Source organism: Tachysurus vachellii, chromosome 23, assembly GCF_030014155.1.
Source record: "Tachysurus vachellii isolate PV-2020 chromosome 23, HZAU_Pvac_v1, whole genome shotgun sequence".
Taxonomy (NCBI): domain Eukaryota; kingdom Metazoa; phylum Chordata; class Actinopteri; order Siluriformes; family Bagridae; genus Tachysurus; species Tachysurus vachellii.
In genome coordinates this window covers 13,774,751-13,792,300 of record NC_083482.1, presented here as the reverse complement: position 1 = coordinate 13,792,300, position 17,550 = coordinate 13,774,751, and the positions used below count along the sequence as shown (strand labels likewise).

At 40.6% G+C, this 17,550-nt stretch overlaps 1 protein-coding gene across 9 annotated transcripts in view; it reads right to left on the bottom strand.

Moving 5' to 3' along the window:
- Positions 1-3,501: 3,501 nt before the first annotated feature.
- chd9 (chromodomain helicase DNA binding protein 9) overlaps positions 3,502-17,550 on the bottom strand; it is a 68,590-nt gene continuing 54,541 nt past the window's right edge. For 6 of the 9 annotated variants that reach the window (XM_060859042.1, XM_060859045.1, XM_060859043.1 and 3 more), the window contains 20 exons: positions 17,218-17,328; positions 16,522-16,718; positions 16,010-16,209; positions 15,761-15,920; positions 14,504-14,593; positions 13,769-13,872; positions 13,477-13,594; positions 13,280-13,337; positions 12,990-13,038; positions 12,386-12,638; positions 12,055-12,260; positions 11,024-11,890; positions 10,625-10,788; positions 10,301-10,534; positions 9,805-9,982; positions 8,848-8,987; positions 8,419-8,631; positions 7,860-7,997; positions 7,660-7,764; positions 3,502-7,377 (listed from right to left, as the gene is read on the bottom strand). In XM_060859042.1, the coding sequence (XP_060715025.1) occupies positions 6,574-7,377; positions 7,660-7,764; positions 7,860-7,997; positions 8,419-8,631; positions 8,848-8,987; positions 9,805-9,982; positions 10,301-10,534; positions 10,625-10,788; positions 11,024-11,890; positions 12,055-12,260; positions 12,386-12,638; positions 12,990-13,038; positions 13,280-13,337; positions 13,477-13,594; positions 13,769-13,872; positions 14,504-14,593; positions 15,761-15,920; positions 16,010-16,209; positions 16,522-16,718; positions 17,218-17,328 (4,389 nt within the window). In that variant the 3' untranslated portion in view covers positions 3,502-6,573. The remainder of the gene's footprint in view (positions 7,378-7,659; positions 7,765-7,859; positions 7,998-8,418; positions 8,632-8,847; positions 8,988-9,804; positions 9,983-10,300; positions 10,535-10,624; positions 10,789-11,023; positions 11,891-12,054; positions 12,261-12,385; positions 12,639-12,989; positions 13,039-13,279; positions 13,338-13,476; positions 13,595-13,768; positions 13,873-14,503; positions 14,594-15,760; positions 15,921-16,009; positions 16,210-16,521; positions 16,719-17,217; positions 17,329-17,550) is intronic. The other 3 variants (XM_060859044.1, XM_060859046.1, XM_060859047.1) reach the window with 3 other exon arrangements.

The window sequence follows — 17,550 nt, the reverse complement described above, 5'->3', positions numbered from 1 at the left end:
AGTGTTGGAGGTCATGTGTAAAGTAGTGTGTTTTGGAAGGAGGGGAGATGATTTCTATGGCTACACACCGATGTGAGTGCTGTGATGGTCGGTCTCTCTGGTCTCGGGTTACGCGGTTTTGTTGAGTCGGGTTACCGTTATTAAGGTTATTGTCATTCACTCACTAGGCAACGAGGGTGAGATTAACCTGTGTGTCACACACAGTGACCGTAAAAATTTTGCCTATCAATCACTCTGTGTTCATAGCAACATACTCGTGAGGCCTTTCCAAACTTCAGCGTACTTGTGAAAGGGTAAAAAAAAATCAAACATCATCTACCGCCAACATTTCCTGTGTTTGTTAGACGCTTTTATCTAGTGAGTGTCTAAAAGCAGCTTTACAGAACATAAAGCCTGAGGTGACTGAGGCGAGGAAAAACCTACTTAGATGGAAGACGAAGAAACCTTGAGAGGAACCAGACTCAAAAGTGAACATGCTTATGGGATCTGTCATATTAATTCACCACTTTCTGATCTGTAGTTTAAAGGTCACACTGACAACATCAGCAGCACTTTAAGGTACATTTTAGTTGTAATAAGCAACAGCTTCTTAAATCTTTCCCAGCTGATGGGTATAAGGTTTTAGAAACTATTTACTAACACTGGCTTGTGCTCCAGTTTCCACCCCAAAGGGATTAACCTCATAGGCATGAGTGCTGAGTCAATACACAGATTGTTCTTACACAAGCTGATAAACATGCTTACAAACGCCACTAAGGAAATTAACACCTAGCTGAAAGATTCATGTCAGAGACTTAGCACCGAATTCCTCATCCATGCTGTGGGAGTTTAAATAAACCTAAAACAACAGACGACGTGTTTATCTGCTTGAATACGTGACCACTATCTATTACAGGATGGATGGCTGCTAATGAAATGTCCGTTCGAACAACAACCCAGAATACTCACAATTATTCCAGTTCAACTCAAAGAGCTAGGTTACAAAAAGTGGTTTAAAAACTCAGGTAGTAAATTAAAGTAGAAATTACTGTGAAGAAATGAATAATAATAATAATAATAATAATAATAATAATAATAATAATAATAACAACAACAACAACAACAATAGAACAAGCAAGAAATAGGGAAATAAAGAAAGAGAGATAAAGAGAAAAAGAGAGAGAAAAAGACAGACCTAGCCAAGGTGAAACTTGTGAAAAATATCTAATTTACCTAAAAAGAAAAAAAAAAGCCACATCAACAGCCTGCAAAATAAGTGACATTGCATAAAATAATAATAATAATAATAATAATAATAATAATAATAATAATAATAATATGAATCCAGTCAATATTTGTAAAATGAAAAACTTATTACATTAAATATTTCAAACTCCAAACCTGCAAAATAAAAATGTTAATGAATAAAACAAAACAGCAAATTTTCCATTCTATTTTTGTCTTATTTAATTATCTGCAAAGGTCAAAGTCAATATATTTTAAACCATATGGCATAAAAAATATGGCACAAAAAACACATTTTAACCAACACTGTAAAAAAGATGACTAAACTGTGGAAAGTGTCAAAATATAGAAATTAAAAAAAAAGAAAGGCAGACAGAAAGTCAGAGATAAAGAATTTAAATTGAAGTTTTTTTGAAAAGATTTAAATAATTTTATTTTTTAATTCTGATTAATGAACCTGTCTAATAAAGCTGAAAGATGTAAAGAATGGTGTTATATATATATATACACACACATATACACTCACCGGTCACTTTATTAGGTACACCTGTCCAACTGCTCGTTAACGCAAATCTCTAATCAGCCAATCACATGGCAGCAACTCAATGCATTTAGGCATGTAGACATGGTCAAGACGATCTGCTGCAGTTCAAACTGAGCATCAGAATGGGGAAGAAAGGTGATTTAAGTGACTTTGAACGTGGCATGGTTGTTGGTGCCAGACGGGCTGGTCTGAGTATTTCAGAAACTGCTGATCTACTGGGATTTTCACGCACAACCATCTCTAGGGTTTACAGAGAATGGTCCAAAAAAGAGAAAATATCCAGTGAGGGGCAGTTCTGTGGGCGCAAATGCCTTGTTGATGCCAGAGGTCAGAGGAGAATGGCCAGACTGGTTCGAGCTGATAGAAAGGCAACAGTAACTCAAATAACCACTCGTTACAACCGAGGTATGCAGAAGAGCGTCTCTGAACACACAACACGTCGAACCTTGAGGCGGATGGGCTACAGCAGCAGAAGACCACACCGGTACTAGTAAGGTGTACCTAATAAAGTGGTAAAATAAACACACATACATATATATATACATATATATATATGTGTATGTATGTGTGTGTGTGTGTATGTATATGTGTATGTATGTGTATATATATAATATAAACCCAAACATAAATTTGTATACTTAAGTGTCATTTTCATTCTGATGAGTTTAAATAAATAGAGAAATAAACAAACAAGCCAAAGTGATCTAGAAGACTGTCGTCACTTGACCTGAATGTGTGTGGGGTTTATTTTATAGCTAAAATCAGTCACTATGATACATTATTCTCTACATCCTGTATCTGCTTCGACTCATGATCACATCTTAAAGGGACGTTCAGTCTGATCTCTACACAACCATGTAATCATCTCATTAATATAATGACTAGTTACAGCATGTTACTGGGGAATTGTCCTGTTCCAGGGCTTTGTAGACCGGCGCACGTATTGTACACACACACACACACACACACTTTAGCTTACACTTGTCAAACTAGTTACACTTCATGTACTGTGTTTTAGCTTCTGTTCCTCTGAGTCACAGCGTTGGCATGACAATTAAACTGACTTGACCACAGAGTCCCCCATGTGGCCGAATGGAGTTACTGCAGGTCTTCAAAAAAATAAAAACACACCCAACTCTCAAATCACTGCCAATTCCTAGTGCTCGAATATTTACACTTACAAACCATATATAGAAGAAAGTTTTGTCTAAAAACAAAAAAGGGCTAACTCAAATACTACTAATAAAATTATCTAACATCACAAACCTAAATAAACAAAAATAAACTGTTCATTTATTTAAAAAAAAATAAAATAAAATTAATTATATATATAAATTATACAAATATAATTTTGTTCTTTTTTAGGCTTGGAAAACATCTAATGAACCTTAAAAAAAAAGTCAAACCAACAGTCTGCAAAAAAGCGACTGTGTAAAAGAAAAATAAATAATAATAATAAATTATATATGTATATTAATAAATAGCCCAACCTGAACAAAAAAAAAAGTGAAAAGTAGTCCAATTACATAGAAAATTACTGCAGATCTGGCAACCGTGAGAAACCTGAAGCACCATCTCTCAACCTGTTAAAAGTGGAAATTATTTTCTGTTATGAAAGTACATTATAGTTCGATTTTACCTTCAGTACGAAAGCGCGAACATCAAACGTCATACGTCATCATACGTGAGAATAAAACGTAGAAAATAAAAGACAGAGCAACCGAGAGACATCGTTGATAGTTAGAATACGTTTAATAAAAATAATTAAACCTCAATCTTTTTCTCTATAGAGACTTCATAGAAAGTAATTCAATAAATTAGAAATCACTTCTTAAGACATGTAATCACTACATGAAGTGTTTTTGCGTCTAACACAAGAGCACAACTTTTGCAAATATTGCAACTGTCCAAAGAACAAAATCCAACAAAACAAGAATGATTTGTAGTATCGCCTATCAAGAGCATCAAACAACTACGAAAGAAAGAAAAAACAAAAAAAAAAAAAAAAAAAACCACAGAAAGGCCATTTTCTCTGTCATTTCAACATCTATTTCTCATTTGAGTTGAAATAATAATAATAATAATAATAATAATAATAATAATAATAAAATAAAACAGCTTTACAGTAGTGTATATGCTTTTTATTCTGCTTGCGTGTTGGGAAGGAAGTGATCCGGTTGAGAGGGTCAGTGGTGCAGGACTGGATAAATAAATCAACATCTCGCACAATAAACTGACATTTCAGATGGAGATACGAAGAAAAAAAAAGCTAAAGAAATGTTCAAATAAAAATACATGAGAAAAGAAAATAATTACGGCCAGCTTTTCGTCTGTTTAATTTTTAAATGGGATTTTTTTCTTCTCCGTAGGACGACCATGAACGCTCACTTGTGCACAAAGATGTAATAAATGAAAGCATTAAATTTATTATTATTAGACAACAGACAGACGTATAATCGAGATGTGCATCAAGAGCAAATAATTTAAAGATTAGATACAACGAACATCAAAATAATGTCAGGATGTCAAAGATATTTATCAAGATTCAAAATATAAAGAAATAAAGAACGAAAGAGAAATTGCTATTTGAAGAAACGTGGAAATGCGAATGCTTTTCTGCCCTCTGTGTGAGGAGCAGATTCAGAGGTACGGTGTAAGAGCACTTCTAAAAAAAGGGCAGTTAAAAGTCAGTCAGCACTTGTGGATACACACTGATGAGATTTGAAAGTTGAGGTGGAAAACGATTAAAACAGTGATGCCTGGGTTTATTAAACTATTCAGTTCAAACGCTTAAAAAGCTGAGGTTTCTTCAGGAGTCGAGTGAAAATGTACAACCCTCGAGTTGACTATACTGCTCGTTAATAGATCAGCGTACAGAAGTCATTATTAGCAACGAATACAACCGGTACTGGCACTGGTGACTCCTTCTTAGAGGAGTTTTTATGCTACGAATGTGACGACCTGAAGCGGTTTCCTCACTCAGTCCTGGAGTAAAAGCAAACAGTTTTAATAGCTCACGATTCAGTCGTTATTGAGACGAATCCGACGCCCGTGGACCGGAAATCGTGTCTCGGATTTGCGCTGAATAACAACAAAGCGGAATCGATGCTTTTATACACACACACAATAATAATAATAATAATAATAATAATAATAATAATAATAAAATGCCACATTTCTGACCTGATTCTCACCCTCAGCACATGAGGAACTGCGCATCGGCATATTAACGACACTTTATTTTTAATTTCTCAAAAGAACGCGACTCTATAACAGAGCTTTCCACCAAGGAAAAGGTTTTCCAAGCACGGACGACGAGATGTTTATACACAACCGACAGTATGATAATTAGCTTTAAAGACTGCTTTAAATACCTTAACTTGCTTTTTATACCTACAAACAATTTAGCAATACTTTGCAAAACTCTGGAAATGAGGACTTCAAGATGATAATAGAGTATGATGGATGTGAAGGACAACACAACAGACAAGCAGCACATGCCATAATTACCAAGAGGATTAATGGATGTATGTACACACACACACACACACACACACACACGAGGAAGCCAGCTGATTTGGAGGAGAAAGACGGGCAATATTTTTTGCTCTCTCTCGCTCACACACACACACAAGGCATTGTAGGTTTAAGCCCTGTAGCACTACATGAGGCAGCACACACTTAGTTTTTTCCCCCCAATATGCCTTTCCAGAAACACTTGATTTCACCCATGTTGTTCCAGATTATCACTGAATGACATTTGGTACGAGAAAAAAAAAAAAAAAAAAAAAAAAACACGACTAGACGTCGTTTTCCTCAGGAACGCAGCCTCAGACAATCCTCACACATCTGCACCTGCCCTGTGTTATTAGCATTACACCTATACTGGTAATATCATGGTCCATTTTATACTTAAATTGCAAATATGTATTTGGTTGTATTTCATGGAAAAGCGACAAAGATGTTGGGTTACTGGGACGTACAGTTAGTACTGGGATACACAGAACAAACAATATTTATAATATATTACAAGACAGAAAAACTACTACTGAAGGGCTGCAAGAAAGAAAAGAAAAAAATAAAAGGACAAAAATGCAGAAAGTGGCAGGAAGAAATGGAGGAAGATGGAGAGCGGAGCTCGGAGACGGCGGTATCTACAGCTTCAGTGACATTCGTTAGCTGCCTGTGTTATTGCTGAAGTTATATAATTACTGGACTGTCTGAAATTCAGATGTCGTATGATCCTGCAAAATTATTTACCAAAAGAAAACCAAAATAGTCAAGTTCTGTTTCTTCCACACAAAATATATTAATTATACAGCTCGGCATGAGCGATAACGTCCTTGATGGTTTTTTTTAATAAAATTAAATCCCAATATAATTAATACAGTAATGCCAATCATTATCTTTTTGATTTTGTATCTTCTGCAATTGTACATCACTGTGCATTACAATATCACAAAAAAAAAAAAAAAAAAAGAAAGAAAAGGAAAAAAAAAAGAAAAAAGAAAAAAAAAATAAATCTACTAAAGTTCCTGGACATGCAAAATGTCTTTTCAAAACAACGCTGTACCTAAAACGCTGAAATCTCATTTCAGCGTTTGTGGAGTCTCGTCATTTTTTCCCCTCCATTTTTTTGTTTTACCTTTTCTTTATTACACAACACTTCCGTTCTAATATTTACAGGAAAAAACCCTTAATTCATTAAGTAAGTGCTCTTATACGTGTTTGCATGTGTACATTTCTAAGAAATGTAATATAAATATATATGTATTTATATTTATTTATATAATATATATAAAGGCTCAGTCTTCGTCGGTGGAATCCGAGTCCTCTGATGACGAAGATGATGAAGAACTTTCTGCGTCTGAGGAAGATGACTCCACTTTCCCCGAGCCCTCTGGACCGCTGATGTCCTTCTGTTCATCAGGCTCCTCCCCGTTGTCCTCCACGTCCTTCTCCGATTGGCCGGAGCTTTTTAGCGCGGCTTCGGAGGGGACGAGCTGAGCTGTAGGAGTGGGCTGAGGACTGGTAGCTTGTGCCTGATTGGCCACAGGTAAATTAAGGCCTGGGTTGAGAAGCATCCCTGGGTAAAGCATGCTGGAGATCAGTAAGGGGTTGAGAGCTAGCGCTTGGCCTGAGGCTGAAGCACTTGTTGAGCTTGGACTTTCTGTCCTCTCTGACTGGATCTCTGGCGTCTGCGCTGCTGTTTCCCCTCCGCTCTTCTTTCCTGAATCCTCGCCAGAGGCGGATTCTTGTTTTCCCAACAGGCCGCCCATTCCGAGTAGGTTGGGCAGACCGGCCATGCCAGAGAGCATCATGGGAAGCATGGCAGCCATGTTAGCAGGGTCGGTCTGGAGGCCCATGAGTCCTGCAGTGAGCTGGAAGCTCTGAAGGCTCTGCAAGGCCTGTAGGCTGTTCAGGTCCAGACCGGACATGAGCCCGTTGCTCAGCAGAGGGTTGACACCGAGAGCTGTGCTTGCGTTAACGCTTGCTGCATTAGTCACTTTGGCCAGAGCGTTTTTGGGCCGACGGCCTCGTCTGCTCACCTCCTCTGGTACGATAGGACCGGTGAGGATGCGGTCAAACATGCTCTCCGGGAGGTAGCCCTGTGGATAAAGAAAACGTTATGGGGTTTTCTATAAAAATGCAAAAATGCAGAAAAGGGAATTTGCTAACGAAGCTAACAAACCGACAAATGTATTAACATTTAATCCAAATAATTTCTCACCATTCAGTAGAAGAATTACTGACCGCAAGTAATCAAGCTATCTTGAAAAACACCGGATACTAAGATACTTGTAGGTATGAAAACTCCACATGAAATGTTACAAAGCTACACATAAAGACCGTTTCCTCCAGAGAAGGAAAAATGTACTACTTCTTCTCACCGACTGTTTGACGACGTCTGCCCACTCCGGAGGAACTCCGTACTCTGGATTTTCCTGGAGGAATCGGCACAAATCCTTGAGAGGAGGAGCAAAGGCGCCACCAATCTGTAGACAAAGAAAACATATACGCGTAAGCCGATAAGAACATCATCGTACAGGACCGTGCAGCTGAAAGATTTGCGGATACACGGGCGTCTAACCTTGCGAGCGTTTCTCCTGTTGATGATTTGGACTCTTTCCTCTCCTGTGAGGCTGTTGACGTCGATCTTGTTGGGATTTCTACAGCGATGCCTCTTCTGCTTCGGCCTTCCGTCCTGAAACTGTATTTTATTCACCCCCTGCAGGCACAAAACAGCCACAAGTTAATAACCTTGACATTTACACTTACGGCACTTGACGAACCCCCTTATACAGAACGACCTACTCTGAAATCTCCATGAATGAATACATGGATACCGGTTCACTAGGTCACAGAATATACCGTCAGTCAAGAACTTTAGAGACGTTTAGTGCCATTTTAAGTATTTCAAGAAGAGGTAGGTCTTTATCCAATGTTAATACTTTCACTAATCGAGCAGCTATCAGAATCCCGTCTCATTTCTGCTGATATTCCACTACACAAACAATATGATTTTCAAAAGGCCGCTTATCTTATCCGGTTTCTTATCTTCTAATATGCAGCATCTCATTCTAACGACCAAGAAAATGGCCCCATTTTGTACTTGATGGTTATCCGATTAATCGTATTCTCTCTCTTACTGGGATGAAGGCGCCGACGTCTGCCACAAAGCCTGGATGTTCCTTCAGCCACTGATCTAGATCTTTCCGTCTCGGAGCGTCGTCCCCGGCGAGCCGTGTCCCGTCTTTTAGGTTTATGACGGGGACTCTGCTCTCGGTGTCCGCAGTCCCAGGGACCTGAGAGGCGCTAGGAGTTGAGGCTGGGTTCATGCCCCCGCTCCAACCAGGAGTAAGCTGTATATAGAAAATACATTCGAGCGTACACATTTGAATACAATTATTTCCACTGAACACTTTATAGAAGATAAAAACAACTGATACTGTATCGGAGAAACGCTGCCCGCTTCTCCTGTACAGACAAATCCGGTCTGATTGCTTAATTGCCTTTATGAATATCACACTGTTAAACTATACAGATGTGCTGACTTGTTACACTGTTGATCCTTATACCTGATCAGGCATCGCAGTAGGTTTGTTCTTGTTCATAAAGAGATGATCCATTCCTTCTACGTTCTTCCTTCTTCCTCTCCTCTTCTTCATCATTGGCTGACCATCAACCATTCCGTTCAGTCGCATCTGTCCGCTCAGGCCTACGTAGACAGCGAGATGTAATGATTTGTTGACTGTCATGATAACAAAGCAAGACTGTGTGTGTGTGTGTTAGGGCTGGGCGATATGGCTGAAAACTGTATCACGATATCAGTGTTTCATATTGGCCGATATCGATAATTATTGATATTTATGACCCATTTAAAATAAGGACCAGGAAAAAAATATAATACATTTAAACATTTTTATTTTAAACTTCACCTTCCTCTGATCATAATCCCCTTAGTTATTAAGACAGAAATGTCAACAACCAGGAAAACTCAAATAATTATGATGTAAACGTAAGTCTAAAGTCACAATGAACACTTAACAATTCTCTCTTAACATTTAAGGTGCAAAATGAAAGAAAATGTAAGAAATGCTTAATAAAGTGTAATAAAATAGTGCAAAGTGTTAAATATAAACATAAAGAAATGGTCTTGCATAATTTGCAGACGACATACTGGCGAGCATTTTCCTCTTTTAGTTACAATTTCCTCGCTCGCTGCTCATTTTCTGCTCATCAGTCGGCGGTTACTGAAGAGGAATCCAGCAGAGCAGCACGGGACGACGATATGGCGCAACCAAACTTGATACTGTTACATGATTGGCTGTTAGCTAGGTTACCAGAGAGTGAGTACCTTTGTTAATGCAACCGAACTTGCTTCGCAACCTGTTTTCTTCCGACAAAGAATAAAAAGATATCGAATGTTTTATCAAACACATTTTTTATTGATTATCGTTCACGAGTCTATCGCGATACATATCGTTATCATTTTATCGCCCAACCCTAGTGTGTGTGTTGTAATGCTGGGTTACCTTGTGGATAGCTGTTCTGTGTTTTGGTGTAGTCAGTCAGGCTGCTATCGGAGGCGCTCTGCAGTTCCTGTAGTCTTGCCAGATACTGCTGCTGAGCCAGAGGTCCTTCCTCGCCGTTTAGAGGACGTTTCAACGGCAAACCCTGCTTCTGAAAGGTCAGCTTCAGACTGCCTTCCTGCTAAAAGGTCAAGTGGTTTCAGAGGGTTAGTTTTACTGGGTGAAGAAAGCCGTGTTGTTTTATTTTAATCGGCCGAGCTCGAACCGCGATTAAGAAAGAGAAAGAAATCGTGAGTCTGGAAACCAAATACAGGGTGAAATCAGAGGGTTAAACTTGCTTTGCGATAGGAGCAAAAGAAAAGGGAGGGAATTAAAAGTAGGTTAAAGAAACACATGAAAACAAAAAGGGAAGCGTGCCTAGCGTTGCACCAGCCGCCGCAGCTTGGCATTTTTTGTGTGTGGGGGGAGGGTGGGGATGGGAGAACTTAAAAGAACATACGTCATTTATTTTGACTGAGAACTCCTTTTCTCTGTCTGCATCATGCTTCTTCACCTTTGAACCCTGAGGAGAGGCTGCGGGGTCATCTGTCAAGTTGGCTGCACTGTCCATGAGCTTGGTGGTGTAAAACGAGGACACTGCAGCACTTCCGTCATACACGCGGCGAGACCCGGGCCACTTACCCTTCAATACCGCCTGACAAATACTGTCCAGACGGTTTATCATAACTCGGTCCTGTAAAGTTAAATAAATATGTGACTGACTAGCAACAGGTCTTACAGTGGCATGCTTTAGCTCATGTGAAAGGCTGTAAAAATGGCTCGCCTTCGGCCAGTAGGAAGCAGCGAGCATGTAGCCTCCGCCGTGGAAGGGGTGGGAGAGGTTAGCGATGCCGTTTGTCACTTGGCTGTCCTGCGTGTCGTCGTGAGTGGTGCTATGAGATGCTATGCTGTCCTCGTCAAAGCCTTTAATACCAGGCACTACTGCAGCTACACACACACACACACACATCATTATAAACATGCTACAACATGGTGAAAATTTTTAAAAACACAAAATAAACAAAAAGTTAGAAAATACGGCAGCGACGTATTATTGTCGTGACTTATATTCCATAAAACACTCCTGTTGTCCTAACATTTACGCTGTATGTCGCTTCATCTTATTTACGGACTGCTATAAAAGTTCTTTTAAAACACACAGTATACAGTGTGAGCCACTCACTGTTCTTTGAAGCCTCTTCACCATCACTTTCTTCAGATGATGAGGATGTTGAAGACGAAGACGACGAGCCAGAAGAGCAGGAAGACGACGAGGACGAGGAACTGGATCCTGACCTTGACGAGGTCGAAGATGTAGACGAGGATCTCGAGGAAGAGCTTGATGAGGAGCTTGAGGAAGATGCGTCTGAATCGGTGTCTGACCCAGACCTCCTCCGTGCCTCTTTGCGACTTCTCTTGCTAAGTTTTTTCTGTTTTCGGCTCTCGGGGTTGGGTGCGAGCGGCTTTGTCCGCGCAGCCTCCATCCGTCTCTCGTTCTCTTCCTTTTCCTCTTTCAACCCGTCTCCTGTAGGTGTAGGAGGCCTGAGGGATGGCCAGCTCTGTGTCCCTGCCTCTTCCTCGCCCTCTAAAAGCAAGAGCTCCTCCTTGGGTGTTACCTCCCTAGGGGTGGAGTTAGTTAGTGGTGAAGGAGGGACTCCAGAAGTCTGGGTCTGTGCTAAAGGGTTTGGAGTGCGCGTCTGCCCAACAAGAAGGGCTTGATTTTGGGCTTGGCTTTGTGCCTGTGTTCCCTTGTTTTGGCTGTAGTTCCTCTGTGCTGCCATGAAGCTCAGCTCAGGGTCTCTGAGGATGTGGTAGTCTGTCCGGCTCACTCCGTGTTTGGCCGCACCTATTAGCAAGTCGCGGTCATGAGTGCCTGTCTCCCACCACACAGGCAGATCTGAGCCAGCCTGGCACAGTGCCAGGCGCTCAAAGAGCTGAGGGTGGCGCAGAACCTGTTCCCGAATCTGCCGGAGCAGCTCCACTCGGTACAGTGTACGTGAGGCACGCTCCTCTGTGATCGGCTGGATGGACAGAGACGGATCCACTGTGTCTGAAAGGACGGAAAGGCAGAGAGCAAGAAATAAGGAAGGGAGATGATATACATGAGGTATACATGTGCCTTACTAGATTATTAGGCATAGATGTGTCTTTCAAAGCGTACAATTGCATGCACATGGCATGTGTGCCAGACAGATGCGTGTGTATCAGACTCACCGCCCTCCCTCGGTGGAAGGCGGCAGACCCGCCTGCACATGGCAGTGAAAGCACAGAGGTATTTGTGGAGACTCTCGTCTGTCTTCTTGTGCAGCCGAGCCATGGCTCTGAATTTGGTCCAGTCGAAGCGACCCAGCTCTGGATCGAACACCACTCCGAACGTAGACACCACACGATAGAAATCTGCCTCCTCTCTCCTGGTCCACCTGTGCAGGTAAAGAGAAAAAACAAAAAAGTACTTTAGAAGTGCAACAATCTATTCAAAGAATTTAGCTTTTTAAATAGTTGTTAAACATGATTTAGTTGTGATTGGAGGCATGTGGAAGCTCGCCTTTGTTGTCTCTCGATCTTGGCAGCTATTTTGGGATTGATCGCATCAGTAAGTACAGGGGGCAGAGCGCAAATTTCAGGGGTTAAGGTCTGCTGCGTCTGGTGGATCTGCAGGATCTGTCTGCTCTTGGTGAAACGCTGCGATGCGGTGATCAGGCGGCGCAGCCGAGCCGTTAAGGCGGATGAAGACGGCCAGTACGCTCCTGTGACGACTCCCAGTGTACTGCCTCCGCCGTCCAGTACAGAGCCACCTTCTACACACACACGATTAACATTCATGGACTTGTTAGTGCGCTTTAAAATTCAATTCTGGTGGTTTTGTAAGCACGTGCATATTCCTAGCTACAATTATTAGCCTCCGTTGTCCGCTGACAGGAAGGTCTGACTAAATTTATACTTCCATTTCTCATTCCTAGGCAATTTCCAGAACTGACAGACAATCCTATAAGTGTACACTTCTAAAGATGTATGCATAGAAACTCTGAATGTGTGTTTACATGCAGTGTAGCTCATTCTGCGCTCTAAAATCCAAAGTCAGATTGTGTTTTCAAAAGGAGCATTAGGAAGAAATACAGTGCTGAACTGTAGTGCAGACTTTCACGTACCTCCTCCTGTGTCCGTTATAACCAGATCACCAGGAGAGGAAGCGTCATCCTGATAAAAAAAATAAGAAAAAGAAAAAAAAATTATATATATATATATATATATATATATATATATATATATATATATATATATATATATATATATATATATATATATATATATATATATATATACACACACATACATACACACAGTAATTTTTTTTGGAACCATGCATTGAGAACTGTTTATTTTAAGCCTCAATATCGTCTTCCTTTGTATTAATAGATATGCATCCTTTCTGCCTTACCTCCATGTCATCTTTAATCAAAGTGGGTGCAGGCTTGTATTCTGGATCGTCACCGTCCCTGCAGACACACAAACAGGGTCGTAAAAAGTCAATTACAACAAACACAAACAAAAGGAGGCTTTCACATTATCTAGATCTGAGTGGTATTGTGTGTGTGTGTGTGTGTGTGTGTGTGTGTGTGTGTGCGCGTGTCTTACCCATCCATAAAGTCGTTTGCTCTCTGTTCAGCAGCGATGGCCTTCTCGTCCGGCCGGCCGACCCGCTCTAGGAAGCACAGAGCAGGATCTGCACGAATAGTGTTGTACTTCTCATAACCTGCAAAATACACAGATGCCATTTAGACAAATTTAATCTCTCATCTCTCTGGAACTTACTGAAAAATGGGTAGGACTAAAGAATTTGCATTTCTTAAAGTCTGATGATGAGCGACGGTCACTGTGAGGGTAAGTATGAAGGTGCGTGTGTGTGTGTGTGTGAGCACATCCTCACCATGCTTGTAGACTCCTATCAGAAGACACTTGTCTGCGAGCATATCCCACCACATAACTGGCAGCTCTGAATGATCCAGCTCAGGAACCCAGGTCTCTATCCCACTATATGAGTGAAACATACGGATTGTTAAGGGCTAAAACTTGACATTATTATTGAGAGGAGGCTTAAGTAAATCCGTCATCCAAACGATCGCGTTGTTCGTTGTTATAAGTGCAAAATAAAGTCCTGCTGCAGAGTGAAGCTGGCTATGCTGTAGGGTATAGACTTTCTAAAACCTAGTACGGTACGGACGACATTTACGATGTAAAATAATACAGTATCAGTGACGTCATCAACTGACTGTGACTATATAAATAAAGAAAGAAAATTATTAACAGTTGTTTTCTCTATGATTAGATCATCATAATTGTCGACTTTTCTCTTGTTAATTGACCCGTGTGTGGAAATGATATTTAGAAGCTGTAGTTTTGTACAAGAACAGCAGATGGCGTCAACTCTGACCTCTGTAACGCCCAACAACACAAGGACAAAACCTCGGATAATAATTAACGTTAAGTGATGATTAATTTTCAAATCTCACACATACATACACACTATATATATATATATATTTATTAGAGAGAGAGAGAGAGAGAGAGAGAGAGAGAGAGAGAGAGAGAGAGAACAGCGATACAAAAACAATAGTTTTTTGTGCAGGCAGGTTTTGCACAGACAAGAAAGGTCAGGACTCACCTTGCTTCAACTCCTTCCAGCACTTTCTGGCACTGAGAACCAATAAGCTCCTGTTTCAGATAGTACAGCATTCTCACTCTCAACAACACCCTACACATGAGAGAGAGAGAGAGACAGAGAGAGAGAATTCACCATCAGTTTGTGCTCCTTTCTCCTACACAACAATAAAATGAACAGCGTGGACTAACCAGCATTTATGCGAGCTGTTTTTTTTTTTTTGCCATTTTACATGGAAGACATTAAAATGGGTTCATGCTGCTATAGGAAAATAATCAGTGACAGAGCGGTGTGACGCAGATATAAAGTCACTGCTACCACATCCTGAAATGTGGTATGGAACCGCACAATAACACCCTTTTATACCAGCAATTTGTGGAGCAATTAGCCTATAACTTGTACGACACTGTGCTTTTCATCTATATAAATATACATATAGAGCCATCTCTGACTGTTACTAGTCCTTGTGTATGTTGTGTACTATATAAATGTCAGAGCTGCTGGTATAGAAAATTAATCAACAATCATATCAATCATTCAACATTTTTACAAACTTTTAATCACCTAAGCAAAAGTACTGAAAAGCGGGTGCATGCGCGCACGCACACACACACACGCACGCGCACACACACACACACGTACGCGCGCACACACACACACACAAACAGCAGAGTCTGACATTAGTGGCATTCCAACCCTGAGGGAAAACACAGACATAAGCAGAGCTAGTGTGTCTCTCCCTGAAATAAACAATAGAGAACTTACTAGGCATTAATGTGGCACAGCCAACAGAAAAATCTCACGCACACTTTTTCAAAACGCTCAAAGTCAGACGGATTCAGAAGCAAAATCGAAACTAAACACCCGTGCTTTGTGTGCGAATGATATAGAACAAAAGGAAATGGTAAACAAACTGTTCTTTTTGTGTTAAAATCGTTTAAGTGTACTGACTTCATGCATTAAAAAAAAACAAAAAAAAAAAAAAAAAAAAAAACAGAAATCTCATGACATGGAAAGCTGGATTTCTTGATGGGATAAAAAAAAGTCACTGTAGCCGTCGTGTTTAAATCGTTATGTTTAGATTCTTCTGAAATGGTTCCCGAAGCCCAGAAGTCTTATCGGTGTTTTAGGTTAATGTACGGAATTCAAGAAATGCTAGGAGTTTTTTTCCCCCTGCTAATATACATGGGTGACTATTCAGACGTGTCGTCCACTAGGTGGCAGTATAAAAGGACAAAACGACATTAAAAATGCACGTACTTGTTACAGTGATGCTTGAGATGCTTTTTGTATCCGTCATCAGACAACATGTGCTCCGGGTTGTGCTTCCTGATCCACTCTGCTTTCTGAATGTCAAACCCACTGGACTGAGTCTTCATCTTCTTCCCCTTCCTGCCCCGGGGAACTGGTGTGGAGAGTCCTGACGTGGAAAATAACAACACGTAATGAATACTTGTCTGTTTGCTCCATTAGCAGTGCTGAGGTTCACAGTGTCAAGAGCTTCGGTACCCAAGTGGTTCTGGAGTTCTTTGGTCCTGCCGTCCTCGGTAGGCGCGATCAGGTCCCACATGAAACTCTTGATCTTGTCGTCTCCCCTGTAGTGCACCAGGCAGTAGGCGAGCAGCGCTCTACAGATCCACTCCACGTCTCTCTCGCTCAGCTGCTTCTTAAAGCGGCCGTGCTGGAGGATGTCTCTCCATCTGCCCCACCTAAACAGGAAGTAATGCTGTTACCACTCGAGGCAGGATTCACGTCCATCCTTACTAGCGACAGCGTTAAACATCCGATCATCAAGACTTACAACCGTCCGTTACACAAGTTCTTCACGCTTACTTCCTAATAACAGTGTGTACTATTTTCATTACTATTTATTTACTTATTCCTTATAAATATCTTTCTAATGTTTATTTGATGCCTAACACTAAACACGATTCACACAGCTTCATTTCTTCTCGCTCGTTCCCAGGTTTTGTACCTTCTGTAAGAGAGGGTTAAATAATAACGTGAAGAACGGCACTCACCCGTAGACCAAAAGGTTCTTCTCTACCCTGAAGCACTCGGTGCGGCCGTAGCTGTTGAGGCGGTCGTGCGGCCGCCGTAGTTTGGGCTTATCGTCTCCGCTGCTCTCGCCTTCTGACAGTTCAGCCAGTTCGTCTTTCGTCGCGCTGAACGGCCGCGTCTGTTTCCTTACTCTCGGCGTGTCGATCACCAGGCTGTTCTGTGGGTCAGGGAGGAAAGAGCGAGACAGAGAAAATCAAGAGAGATACAAAAATAAAACATTTAGACACTAAAGATTAATCACACGGCATTATTTGTCCGCTGCATTTGTAGAGATTTTATCCGAAACAAAAAGACTAATAAATCTATTATGTTTACTAAAGTTAATAGAACACAATCAGTAATATTATGGACTAAACTATACCTTTTCCTATATATAGGAAAATGTACTTTTTTTTTTTTTTATAAATGAAACTGTTACAAAAAAAATAAGATCAAACCCCTTTATAAAATCTCGATAGCGACTTGACAAAAAGTTTCGAATTAAAACTTTATAATTACGTCAAGATTCAAAAACGGACAACAGACGAAAAGAGGATGCGGAATTGGATCGCAGGAAATAAAATCATATAAATAAAATCAAAAAATCAAGGAAAAATCAACTTCAGGATATTTAATACAATTTAATATCATGACACCCCTTCTTCGTTTCCACTCACTCTGCCGTTAACGGTGTCCATGTCGATCTCGGCCTTTTTCGCCCATTTATCCCAGAAGTTAGGATCGTCCAGAGAAATGTCTGTGCGATTCCCAGAGGCTACAAAACTGGCCTAAATTCAGAGACATAAGCATGTAAGTGAGTATCACAAATTAAAACAAAAACATTTGTTTTGTTTTTTTTTTCCCTAAAAAAAAATCTCGCACCATAAGTGAGACATTACAGACATGGGAACTTTCCTATGTGATCAGAAACGAGGCACGGCGTTAGAATGTTGTACACCACTGTACATCACTTCTCACACTAAGCATGAGCACTTCTATTTTATATTTTT